The sequence below is a fragment of the Carlito syrichta genome, unplaced genomic scaffold (assembly GCF_000164805.1).
Source record: "Carlito syrichta isolate Samal-C Ts95f unplaced genomic scaffold, Tarsius_syrichta-2.0.1 Scaffold307198, whole genome shotgun sequence".
In the NCBI taxonomy this organism is placed as follows: domain Eukaryota; kingdom Metazoa; phylum Chordata; class Mammalia; order Primates; family Tarsiidae; genus Carlito; species Carlito syrichta.
The window spans coordinates 47,843-61,369 of NW_007251294.1; the positions used below are offsets into that span (position 1 = coordinate 47,843).

Consider the following 13,527-nt stretch of genomic DNA (forward strand, 5'->3'; position numbering starts at 1 on the left):
GCACTCCAGTCTGGGCAACAGACTGAGACTCCAACTCAAAAAAAAAAAAAAAAATTCTGACCTGGCTCGGTGGCTCAGCCTGTAATCCCCATGCCTTGGGAGGCTGAGGTGAGCAGATTGCCTGAGCCCGCGGGTTTGAGACCTGCCTAGGCAACTTGGTGAGACCTCATCTCTGCAATAAATCAAAAAATTAGCTGGGTGTGGTAGCGTGCGCCTATAATTCCAGCTACTTGGAAGATTGAGGTGGAAAGATCGCCGGAGCCCCAGCAGGTTGAGGCTGCAGTGGCTGGGAGTGGCCACTGCACTCCAGTCTGGCTGACAGAGTGAGACTCCAACTCAAAAATAAAAAAATTCTGTACATGAGGTAATGTGTGAAATGGAAGACTTTAGGATAAATTTACGGAAGAGTCAAAAGAATAATTTGTCTGTAGAGATGGGGTCTTGCTTTGTTGCCCAGGCTGCATTGTGTATCATAGCTCAATTCAGCCTCAAACTTCTGGGCTCAAGGAGTCCTCCTACCTCAGCCTCTTAAATGGCTGGGACTATAGGTGGGTACCATGCCCGACTCTTTTTTTTTTTTTTCCTTCTTCTTCTCAGTCAGGGTCTCACTGTGTCACCAGGCTAGAGTGCAGTAGCATGATCATGGCTCACAGCAGCCTCTACCTCCTAGGCTCAGGCAGTCCTTCCACGTGAACATCTCGAGTAGCTGGGACTACAGGCACATGCCACCATGCACAGCTAATGTGTGTGTGTGTGTGTGTGTGTATTTTTTTTGTTTTTTGTTTTGGTAGAGGTAAGGTTTCACTGTTTCCCAGGCTGATCTCCAACTTCTGGACAGTCTGCACGCCTCAGCCTCCTAAAAGTGCTGGGGCTACAGGTGTAAGCCACCATACCAAATCATCCCTGGTTCATTTAAAAAATATTTTTGTAAAGATAGGGTCTTGTTTTGTTGCCCAGGCTGGTCTAAACTGCCAGCCTCAAGTGATCCTCTTGTTTCCCCCTCCCAGAGTGCTAGGATCACAGGTGTGAACCACCACAGCCAGCCTAAAGAATAATTCTAACTAGGAAAATAAGCAGGGGATACTTAAGTTTTGCAGTCAGTTTTCAAAATCTCCACAGCCCTGTGAGATACTGATCCTTAGTTTACGGAAAAGGAAATTGAGGCCTATGAATGAATATGTTTAAGGCTTTGGGACTAGTATAGGATTTGAATAGAGGTTGTTAGTCTGATTCTGATACTCTTTTGGTATAATATGTATGCTGCTTCCCTTCAGACCATTGTATACTTGAGTTACTTCCAGCCCTCCCTTTGAGGGGGATGACAACTAAATTAGCCTAACCAAAATATAATAGGAAAGCAAATCTGGTTAGTTATGTAATGAATATTATAGTAAAAGAAAGTAATTTTGCATTAATTGAGATGTTTGAGTACTACTGTTTTGGTTTAAAATATAAGTAAAAGCCAGCTGGGTGTAGTAGCTCTTGCATATCTCCTAGCACTTTGGGAGGGGGAGGCATAAGGATTACCTGAGCCCAGGGGTTAGAAACCAGCCTGGGCAACTTGGCAAGACCTTGTCTCTATAATCAAGAAATTAACTGGATGTGGTGCATGCGCCTAAAGCTCCAGCTACTTGGAGCGCCTGAGTCCAGCAGGTCCAGACTGCAGTAGCCATGAGCATGCCACTGCACTTTCCAGCCTGGGGGCACAGAGTGAGACTCCAACTCAAAAAAAAAAAGCAAAAACCAATTTTTCATTTTATGGGAATGTTATACCTAGCACAAGTAATTAAGTTTGTATATGAAGTTTTTAGTTCTTCAGCCTGTTCAGATAAGTTTTAACTAACTATTTCAACTTTTTTCTTACCTCCATAGGAACGTCAAGGTCGTGGAAAATAAAAGGCAGTTCTGCACAAACTGCAGCAACGGTTGCATCTGCATATCCTAAGAGGAAAAAATGACCTTCAAGAGAATTAGAACTTTTTTCTTAATTTCATTGACTTCAGAAACAATTGCAGACTTGCAGTTTAAGTATTGGAATTTCACAAAAGACATAGGACTTAACTGGAAAATGAAAAAAAAAAGAAAAAGAAAAAACTAAACAAAAAGTCCCTCTAGATAGTTTAGGTGAAAAATGTCCCTTTTATTTTGGCTTTGGTTGTGATTTCAGAGCATAATGCTTTGTTTCTTTGTCTTTTTACTATGTTTTTCGGATTTTTAAGTCCGTAAGTGCATACAGTTTTCTCTAATTTTTAAACCCTTTCCTCCTCCCATTTTGACATTTGCACTTGGAGAACACTTGAGTTGCAAAGGTTTTGGGCATCTACCCCAGAAAGTGGGAATTTGGTTTTTCCCTTCCGAACTGGAAGAGCATTTTTTTTATGAAGAATTTTTGTCTAGGAGAATTTAACAGTGTTACCCAAGGTTGTGTCTTTAAGGGTGGTTCATTTTCTCTGACCCTTTGTTACTCAAAGTACTAGGAGTCCTAAGAAATGTTCTGTTCTTGTACACTATACTGATTAAGTCAGGATTAATTTGATTTCAAAGCTAAGAACAGTGGTAAAAACTCGTTTACAGAAATGCATTTTGGAAGAGAAAAATATTGTAAAACGTGTAGTGAATGTTTCTTCAGTTTCTTGTTCAGCCAATGAGGAAAGGGCATTGCCTTTCTTTTTACCATTAATCACTTCTCAATAAACGTGAGATCCTGTTGAGCATCACTTCTAGACCATTTAGTATTATTTGAGTCTGCTATATTTTATGAAAGATGTGGAGTGTAAGGAGCTCTAAGAGGTGAGACAGCAACTAATTGTAGAGTTTTTGCTGAGAGGAAATAGTTGAGGCTTGGTTTGTACCCAGGGCTGGAAAACCATGACTTGTGCAAAAGCAGGGTGGGCAATATTCATAATGCTTTATTTCTGGATACTTTCTAGGGAAGGTAGAGTCATTGTTAACTCATTCATTCAACAAATAATTTGACTATGAGAGTTAATTAGGTGCCAGGTACTATGCTGACTCCATAGATTCTGACCAGCTGTCTTAGGTGCAAAGGACGTGGAGCCTAGTATCAATGATATAATTGTTTTGTCTGAAATTGGTTTATTTAGGCAGTATTTAATGTGGGATGCAGGTCCCCCAAACATAAAATTTCGCTGGGCTTGGGTCTTTGGGAAGCTTATAATCATAACAGCATTTCATCCATTCTTGTTTATTCCCAAAGGTTTGGAGGCTTCTCTGCCTTACAGATTTTTAGCTCAAGATGTTCCGATTTTGAGAATTAAATGCACAAAAACATCTAACATCTATACTAAGAAAGCGTTCTGAAAATAGATTTTAATACAGTTGGACAGAATTTTGACCTCATGGCTTATTTATTCTGTTCAATATAGCCAGACTACTAAAGTCAAGGATGCCATCAAGAGTGCTAATAAAATGAATAAACACTGATTTCCAGTTAGTATCATTGTTGACACCTGAAATTGAAAAACTTTTCTTGGCCTCCCAGAGGCATAGTACAGTATTCCTAGATATTTCAGGCTTTTTGAAATACTTTCCTCCCAAATTGGGGGATTTTTTCATTGGTTTGAAGGTGCTGGATTTCCCAGTAAGATATGTAACACTCATTTTTTAGCTCAAACATTGGCTTTTTTAGATGACTTTGGGCTTAATTGTTCAGCATTTTATCTTCAAAAGGGAAAATATCCAGAGAAACGCAAATACAAAGCAGTTTTAACTACGTTTCTTATGTTGTATTCAAGTTAGATCTGAGATTATTCAAGATGACTTTTTTTGCAATTTGAAATGTTAGCACCATAGTAGTTTAACCAGTGCTTTCTAGTCTTTTCATAGCACCTATTGAAAATACTGTTATGGCTTTGGGAATAGACTGAAAGGAATTTGGATCCCCTATCAGGTTTGTACACCTAGCTTTCCCTCAATGTCAAGGGGCTTAGAATCTTGGATTTGTCTAAAAAATTAGACTGCACGCTGAGAGACTCGTTTAAAAGTTGGTTTAGTGAAGACCCTAAGATGCAGCTAAAGTAGTTTTCTTATTGCTAAAGACAACTTTTCCAGTGGGAATTAACTTTTGATTATTCTCAAGGCTTTGTCCTGTCAATTGTGAATGTAAAAACATTGGATAGCCATCAGTTTTACTATACATCATCAGTGTCATAATTCAGAGAATTTTAAATCTTTAATATGAACAAAATGTATAAATTTCACATTCACTAAATTTAATGTGATTAGCTATCTTCCCCTAACATATTTAAAGATGTTGGATTTCTCGTCAAAATATGGCAACTCATTGTTTTCACTTTTAGCTCATTTAAAAATTTTTTATTTTGAAATAATTTTAGACTTGCAAAAAATAGTATGTAGAGTTCTCATATATTCTTCACTCAGCTTTTCCCAGTATTAACTTCTTGTATAACCATAGTAAAACTATTAAAACCAGTAAGTATTGGTACAATACTATATCTACAGACCTTAATGGAATTGTGCCAACTATCAAAACTAGTCTTTTTCTGATTCAGCATCCGATCCAGGATTCCACACTGCATTTGGTTGTCTTTAGACTCTAGCCTGTGACAGACAGTTCTTCAGTCTTCATCTTTTATGACTTGATGACCTTTGGAGGTACTGGCTAGTTATTTTATAAAATGCCCTTCCAGCTGGATTTATCTGATAATTCCTCACTAGGTTAAGGTTATTATTTGGCAAGAGTGCCACAAAAGCACTGTGCCCTTTTCAGTGCATTGTATCAGAATATATGATGTTGACATGACTTTCTACTGGTGATAACTTTAGTCACATGGTTAAAGTGGTATCTGCCAGATTTCTCCACTGTAAAAGTATTAATTTTCCCTTTGTACTTAATATGTAACTTGGGCCGGGCTTGGTGGCTCAGCCTATAATCCCGTGCCTTTGGGAGGCTGAGGCGAGTGGATTGCCTGAGCCCATGGGTTTGAGACCCGCCTGGCCATCTTGGTGAGACCTCATCTCTACAATAAATCAAAAATTAGCCGGGTGTGGTAGCGCGCACCTGTAGTTGCAGCTACTTGGAAGGCTGAGGCGGAAGGATCGCCAGAGCCCAGCAGGTGGAGGCTGCGGTGGCCAGGAGCGGCCACTGCACTCCAGTCTGGGCGACAGAGTGAGACTCCAACTCAAAAAAAAAAAAAAATTGTAACTTGGGATATACTTTGAAACTCATTCTTTGATACACTAATTTTGGATATCTGAATTGTTACTGCCTGCAACAAGTATTGCTGTGGAATTTGCCAAATGTTAATTTACTGTTTTTATTCCTTCTAGTTTTACTAGTTAGAATCCTACTGTAAGGAGATTTCCTTTTTTCCCCCTTTTATTCAGTTATAGTAATGCGAACTAATATTTTATGCCATGGGTTAATGTAATTTATTTTGTTGCTCCCAGCTTTCACTATTCGGAGATCCTTCAATCGTCTCCTGTGTCTTTTTGACATGTCCTCAACATTTTTGGCACCCTACCTTTCTTTCTGATACTGCAAGATGTTCTAAGCCAGTCTTGTATTTTCTCTGCCCCAACTCCATGTTTCCAAGGAAATCTGGTTCCTTTTCTTGGAGAATATTTAGAAACTATGGGGGGTTTTTTTGTTTGTTTTTTTAAGGCATTTCTTCAATTTGCAATTGACTGTATGTTTTTTGGATTTTTGTTTGTTTGTTTTGTGGAGTCTGTTGCCCAGACTGGAGTGCAGTGGCATGCTCACAGCCACCACAGCCTCTACTTGCTATGCTCATCTTTTAAGTAGCTGGAACCACAGGCACGTGCCACCTCACCTGGCTAATTTTTTGATTTATTGTAGAGATGAAGTCTCGCCAAGTTGCCAAGGCTGGTCTCGAACCCGTGGGCTCAGGCAATCCTCTCGCCTCCCAAAGTGCTGGGATTACAGGCACGAGCCACTGTGCCCAGCTGCAATTGATTGTTAAAACTGGGATTCATTACCAGTGAAAGTGGAGAATTATTTAGCCCAATCAGAACACTTAACCACTTCTATCTCTCCCCTTTCATAATGCTACATATGAATAAATCTGGGATTATGGAGAGGGCTTTAACTTGAGTTGGTTTGCATCCTTTCTTAATTTCTACCTTCAGTCTTGTGAATAGATCTAAAATGCTGGGATTTCTACCCAAAGTGTTGGAAGGCTTGGTTTTCACACCTCCCAAACTATTTTGGGGTCCCAGAGCTGCTTTTACTGAGAGAAGATAAGTGAAGTGGTCTTGTACTAAAGTTTTCCGTTTTCCATTCTGGAGTTAATACAGAATTTGACTGTTACCACTTATTTTGGCCTTCATTTGGAAAATGATTTATTTGTGGTTTGTGTATCATGAATGTTCTGAAAATGAGAGTGGAAGTAAAAGTGTCTCTAGGATTCAGATCTGATAAGTTCGTTTACAATTAATTTTTCCTGCGTTGGGAAGCAATGCTACTCTCTTATGACTACTGGTTTCTGGGCAGCCGGTGAAACTCCTTACCCATGAGAAGAAGGTTTTCTTTGGAGCTGTAATGTTTAATTACAGCTGCTGGGTTTGCACGTGCAACGCTGACAGTGCTGTGGTATAAACCAACCATCTTCAGCGAGGTTAAGTGAACTGGAGAAGGTCCCACAGCTTTCAGGGCCCTTGGTGTCCGGTGTCTGGGACCACCTCCGGAGCTCCGCCTGCGAGGGTTTTCGCCTCGCTCCGCCCCGCGGCTGCGTTTGGCGGCCGGCTGGAGAAGGGCACGTTTGCCTCTGCTATCGCCTGGTTCCCTCCATGTTCCCCTGACCCCGCCGCAGCCTCTGGTTTTTGTACGCTTTGTGCGGCTGTTTTACCGCGAGGAGCCCCGGGTTCAAGATGGTGTCCGCCATTGCTTCTGCGCCTGCGCAAAAGCCTCTTCCCCCGTGCCCAGTCCCTCATCTTCCCAGGTGAGCTGGGTGGTTTCAAAGACGGAAATGCGTTTTCACGCCACCCTGCCAGCGGGGCGAAAATGACACTCATGTCATGCATGGCTTGTTGCTGTCTTCAGCCTTTTCAATAACGCTCAAACGTGAGGCAGTTAAAGATTGGAAAGCTGTTAGCCCCATCTGCTGGCCATAGAGGTTCGGCAAAGCTTCCCGAGGAAACTCCCAGTTTTGCTGCTGTCCAGTTGTGCTCATCTGTTTTTCCATCTGTCTAGTTCTTCACCCAATATTTTGCGAACTCCTGTCGGTGCTATTGTTGGGCACTGGGGGACAGATGAATAAATGAAAATTCTCAGAATTCAACCTAAGGAATACTTTGTAATACAGTTTGGAGTTGCGGGAGGTATGCACAGTGGATAGCAGAGGAAGGGCACATCTGCCTAGAAATTGCCTTTCTATATTGGCGTCTTATTCGTAGATTTTCTTTTTGTTAGTGGAAACCAAATGAGCCCCTTGCCTCTCCATCCTCCACAACTTCAACCCTCAATCCAGGCGCTCTGCTCCACCCTTAGCGGGCTGTGTGATTTGGGACAAGTCTTTGCTCTTAGTGCAGTTCCTCACTGGAAAAAGGAAATGACCTTTGAAGCCTCTTGATTGTATTTTTACAGGAATTTAAGTTGATTTTAACTAGTAGTTCTAATCTTAAAAAAAAATTCCGAGAGTTGTATATATAGAATAAAAAGGGTCTATGTACGCCTTGATACAATAGTTTGCTACCTATCCCTCAAACTTTTTTAAAAAGACATTTGCTTTATGACATATGAAATCAGTATATGTAGCATGTGTGTTCCTAAATATTTATGTATATGCATAATTTTAAGTTAGCTTACAAAAACGGAATAATAATACCAAGCCGTTTGCAGCTTCCTCCTCCTTTAGTCGTGATTTTGTGAGTTTTCTCTTCTGGTCTACTAAAGAAGGACCCAGGGCTTCTATGACAACCTAACATGACTTGCCTTCTGGGGTTCTAACGTGAGCCCTTAAGGGCCTGGGTCTCATTCATCAAAAGCAACTTGGCAGAAGCCCGTGCTTCTAAACTTGCTCTGAAGTATTGGAACCTAAACTTTCCTGGAGCCTTTCAGTTTGAAGAGTTAGACACTCAGTTTTTAGATGAATTTTATTCCAGATAAAGGCATTGTAGTGCAAATCTGCACACGTCTTGGGTGTGTGGTTGAAGGGTACACTGACCAGGATTGAATAGGGAGGACAACGTGGAGAAGGGCTGCTATGTGCCAGGCGTAGTTTTTGGCACTGGGACCACAACAGGAGACAAAAAGCCCCTGCCTTCAATGGCTTTTAATTCTGATGGAGAGACAACATTTGTCGGATGGTGATGAGTGCTGTAAAGAACAGTAACCTAGGATAAGAGTACGAGGCTACAAGGGAGATCTAACCTAACAGAAGCCCAGAGAGGTGAGAGATGAAGACAAGTTGGGTAAGGCTGTGAGAAGAAAGCATCCACTTTTAAGAAAAGCTTATTTCATTTTCCCTCACCATGCCTCATCTCACTTTACCTAGCTTAAATTCCACAAATCATACTCCCTCTTCCCACTTTGTATTCACCATCAACTTCCTGGCCACTTTCTCTTGTTTTATCCAGTTGAACAGACAGGCTGGGCACGGTGGCTTATGCCTGTCATCCGAGCACTTTGGGCAGTCGAGGTAGGAGGATCACTTGAGGACAGAAGTTGAGATCAGCCCGGGCAACAGCGAGACTCTGTCTCTTAAAACAATTAGTTGGGCATGATGACACACACTTGTAGTCCCAGTTACTTGGAAGGCTGTGGTGGGAGCCCAGGAATGTGAGGCTGCTGTAACTTATGACTGCACCACTGCACTTGAACCTGGGCAATAAAGTGAGACTCTGTCTTTAAAAATAAATAACTAATACGAAATTGACAAACCACAATTTCAGTTACATTCAACTCTCCACCTACCTGTACTTGTGCAGTTTAGAGTGTCTGAGAAAACCGTTCAACTATTGTCTCATTTTAATCAACCTCAGGAGGAAAATCAACATTTTCCCCATCTATTCATTCTCCTGCACTCAGGACAAACATTTCATACCTTCTCCCTTTCCTCAAACCTCCAATCCTTCTTTCCTTTCTTGACTTTCAGTTAATGACTTCCTTGTAGGCTGAGGAAAATTGAGCAGTCGAGACAACACATGACAGACTCCCTCCATTACATCTACCCCTCTCACAGATGCTGTCTTTCCACCGGTTATAGATCAGTATCTCTTGAAGCCTGGTCTCCTGGCCAGCAGCATCAGCGCCACTGAGGAGCCTGTCAGAAATGCAAGTTATTGGGCTCTAGCCCAGACATGAATCAGAAATTCTGGGGGTGGGGCCCAGCAGTCTGCTTAACAAGCTCTCCCTAGAGTTTGAGAATCAATGCCCCTGGACTATGCATATTTCTGTCTAGATCAGACATCTCAATCTCTCACCACCTCAAGATGACGCCATCAAATCGCCCTCTCTCTCACATATAACTGCATCTCGATGGGATCAAACATGCTGTAGCTTCTCTCTTCATCTTTGTAGCACGAGGAAACCCCAAAGAGGAAGCTGTTGCTCGTTGGCTCCATTTCTTGCCTTTGGTTTCCTCTTACCCACTCCAATCAGGCTTCCATCCTCTTCATCCCAGTCGGACGATTCCTGTCAAGGTCGTTGTTCCATGTTGCCAACTCTCAGCCGTCCTTTCACCTAACCTCTAAGCAGCATGTGACTGTTGCTGCTTCTCTCCTTTCTTCACCTAGAGTCTAATTCAGCATGTACCTTGATTTTTCCTCCCATGTCACTGGTTGTTCCTAGTCTCCTTGGCCGGTTCGTCATCTGATCTTTGTCCTCTTGATGTCCGAGTACCCAAGGCTCAATCCTTGACCCTCTGTCTACACTCACTAGATTTCATCCAGCCCTGTGGATTTCGGCCCCATTCAGGTGCCAACAGATTCTGAATAGAGACAGTCCAGAGCTGTCTCCTGAACTCTGGTATATTCACCTGCCAGCTCAGGCTCTCTACTGGATGTCACCAATATCTCAAATCCAACACTAAACCCAAACCTCTTCCTTCCTCATCTCTATCTCGATAACAGACTCATCCTTCCAGCTTCTCAGACTAATTCCTGGGAGTAAAACTTGGCTCCCTTTCTCACATCCTGCATCCTGAGTCGGTCTATCTTGTTGGTTGACCACACCTCACCATATCCACCCTGGGCCGAGGCTCCATCCTCTCTCACCTAGATGACTGCAGCAGTCTCTTAGCTGGTTTCTCCTCCACCTGTGCTTCCTGCAGTCTGTCCTCCACCTCCACCAGCAGCAGTGAGATCCTGTAAAAGTGCACGTAAGGTCATGTCTCAGTTCACACCCTCTTATGCTCTCAGAATAAGGCAGAGGTGAATAGAGCAGATGAGAATGGTGGAAAGTGAAGAGTGCAGGAGCGAGGTGCCAGGTGGCTTCAGGCTCTGTGGCCACCGAAGGCTGTAGCCTTTATTCTGAAATGGGAGCACAAGAGGGTGTGAGCCAAGATGTGACACGATCTGATGAGGGGAGAGTCCTCTTCACACACCCTGGGCTCCTGCGGGAGCATCTTCTCCCCAGCCGTGTCTTTCTGCAAGGCCCACTCACTCCTCTTCAGGTTTTTCGGCAGACAGTACCTCATTGGTGAGGTCTACATGACTGTCCTGTCCACATTCACTGGCACCATCTCCCACACTGCCTGTCCCCCTTGCCCCAGGCTGGCAGTAGGTAGTGGTGAACCTGAGGGCCCACTACCCCAAGATCTGTCCCATTCTACTCTGGGGTGAGAAGTCCAGAAAACTAACAAAAAGTTATCCAACAGTTAAAAAAATGGAATCTATTGGTAATTATTGAATTTCTTTCTTTCTTTTTTTTTTTTTGAGTTGGAGTCTCACTCCATCACCCAGCTGGAGTGCAGTGGCCGCTCCCGGCCACCACAGCCTTGACCTGCTGGCCTCCGGCGATCCTTCCGCCTCAGCCTTCCGAGTAGCTGGAACTACAGGCGTGCACTACCACTCCCGGCTAATTTTTGATTTAATTGTGGAGATGAGGTCTTGCCAAGTTACCCAGGTGGGTCACGAACCCGCAGGCCCAGGCAATCCACTCACTTCAGCCTCCCAAAGGCGTGGGATTACAAGCTGAGCCACCGAGCCCGGCTTAACAGAATTTCGAAACTACAGTGACTATTCTCAAGTTCCAGCTGCATCTGCTTTACTAGAGTGAAAGAACACTCATGTAGGAGTCAGAAATCTTAGATTCTAGGCCCGGGTCCATCCCGTGGAGCTCTGACCCGTGACAAGCAAGTCATTAGGCTTGGCCTGCTTGGGAAGTGGGGGACCTGGGCTATGTGATCCGTGAGGTTAGCCCACCTCGAGTCCCTCAGCATGTCCTGTCAGCTCTATTTCCAGGATAAATCCCAACACCACCTATGTTTCTCCATTCCCACTGCAGCCACCCTACAATCATGCTGTTGTTTTCCCCTGCCTGGGCTCCTACATCAACCTCCTTACTGATCTCCCTCCCTTCACTCTTGTCCTTTCATCCACATTCCACATAGCTGCCTAAGTGAGTTATTTTGCAAATATAAATCAGAGCATGTCCCTCTTCCTCTTGAACCCTCCAGGGGCTTCTTGTTGCACTTGACTCACCTGTGCTCCTTAGCCTGGCTTAGAACACCGCACTTACCACCTGGCTCTGTGCTTCCTCCATGCATCCTCCAGTCACAGCTCAGACCCTCCAGATGCCAAGCTCAGTTCTCCCTTGGCAACATTGGTTTTACTTGGACGTTCTTCCTCCTCATTTTCCCCTGATGGATTTCCTCTTGTCTTTTAGGGCTCAGCTTCAATGTCATTTCCTGACTGAGCTTCCTTTCCTGACTACCTTATTGAAAACCAGGTCTTCCCTATTAGTTTAAAATTAAGTTCCCTACTTATTTTCTGTTTGCATCATAACATCATAATGTAACATTATTTGAAATCATGTAATACTCATACAGTGGGATACTATACAACTGTACAAAAGATAGGAAGCCATGTATTGATATAAGATATATTGTTAAGTGGGAAAAAACCCAAGGTATAGCACAGAGTGTAGAATACCACCATTTGTGTCATTCGGGTAAGGGGAGAATATATTTGTATATGTATATGTTATCTCTGATTGAGTACAGAGGAGACTGATAACATTGCTTGCCTCTAGCGGGGCATTAGGTGGCTAGGGGCAGGAGTGGGGGGCTTTTCATTGTGCACCCTTTTTGCATTTTGAATCATATAATGTAACACCTATTAAAATAAATAAATGTTTTAAAAGTGTGTACTTGCTTTGTTTCCTGTCTCCCTGAAGAGAACATAAACTTCATGAGAGAATACACCATGTCCTTTCTTGTTCACTGTTATGTTGTCAGCATTTAATATAATGCCTGGCACTTCATAAGTGCTCAGTATTTACAGAATGAGTAAATGAAAGAACAAAGGTCTCTTCCATCTCTAGCAATGCGGTTCTAATCCTAGGGCTTCAAGAATGTAAGAAATGGGTTCTAGGACCCAGCCACCCTCCATAGGAACTGAGAGAGACACTGAGTTATTTTGTAGTGTGGTGTACTGTTTTTCTTTGTTGTTAACATTGACAGGGAGTATGTAGAGGGTGGACATGGAAGACAGGCCTGGTCACAGATGCGCTTCCCAGGTGACAGCCTAGGTAGCTAGAAGAAGGCAGTGTCCTGCTCAGACCATGCCCCAGTCACAGCCTCGGGGGGTGACAGCTTCAGCAACTGGCAAAACAGTTCCCTTTCTTGGATGCTAGCTCCTATAACACTCCAGTGCCGAGACTGCTGCGCTAGAGTCTAAACTTCATGGATCAGGAACTAGGTCTGTCTGGCTCATCAGTATACTCACAGCTAGGCATAGAATGAGCAAAAGAATGAATGAATGAAAGAAGACAAGGAGCTTAAGTGGACTCCAGAACAAATGAGAAAAGCCAGAATGAGGAGCTGTCATGCACCATCTGGCCAGGAGGTGACACTAGAGGAACATTTTCTGAGACAACCTCACAGCCTGAGGTCATACAACCTGGGGTGCAGAACCCTATTTTGACCAGGGGAGAGAGTGGGGTTTAGGTTTTGACAAATGTATTGAGGGATTGTAAGAAGAGGCACATTTGAGCCAGGAAGGTGGCAGCTCATGCAGACATCAATAGGAAAGCAAATTGAACACGGTGGCCTACACTGTTATCCCAGCACTTTGAGAGGTGGAGGTGAGGATTGCCTGAGTCCAGGGGCTCGAGACCAGCCTGGGCAACTTGGTAAGAACTCATCTCTGCAACAAATCAAACAATTAGCTGGTGGCACACGCCTGTAGTTCCAGCACTTTGGGAGGTGGAGGCGAGAGAATTGCCTAAATCTGGGGGTTCGAGACCAGCCTTGGCAACTTGGTAAGACCTTGTCTCTATGATAAATCAAAAAAATTAGCTGGGCGTTGTGGCTCATGCCTGTAATCCCAGCACTTCGGGAGGCAGAGGCAAGAATATTACCTGAG

The 13,527-nt window shown here is 43.4% G+C and overlaps 1 protein-coding gene across 2 annotated transcripts in view; it reads left to right on the forward strand.

Moving 5' to 3' along the window:
• Positions 1-2,717, forward strand: part of YTHDF2 (YTH N6-methyladenosine RNA binding protein 2) — a 40,918-nt gene extending 38,201 nt beyond the window's left edge. For both annotated transcript variants that reach the window (XM_021715576.1, XM_021715575.1), the window contains one exon: positions 1,873-2,717. In XM_021715576.1, coding sequence (XP_021571251.1) covers positions 1,873-1,896 — 24 coding nt within the window. In that variant the 3' untranslated portion in view covers positions 1,897-2,717. The remainder of the gene's footprint in view (positions 1-1,872) is intronic.
• The last annotated feature ends 10,810 nt before the right edge of the window (positions 2,718-13,527 follow it).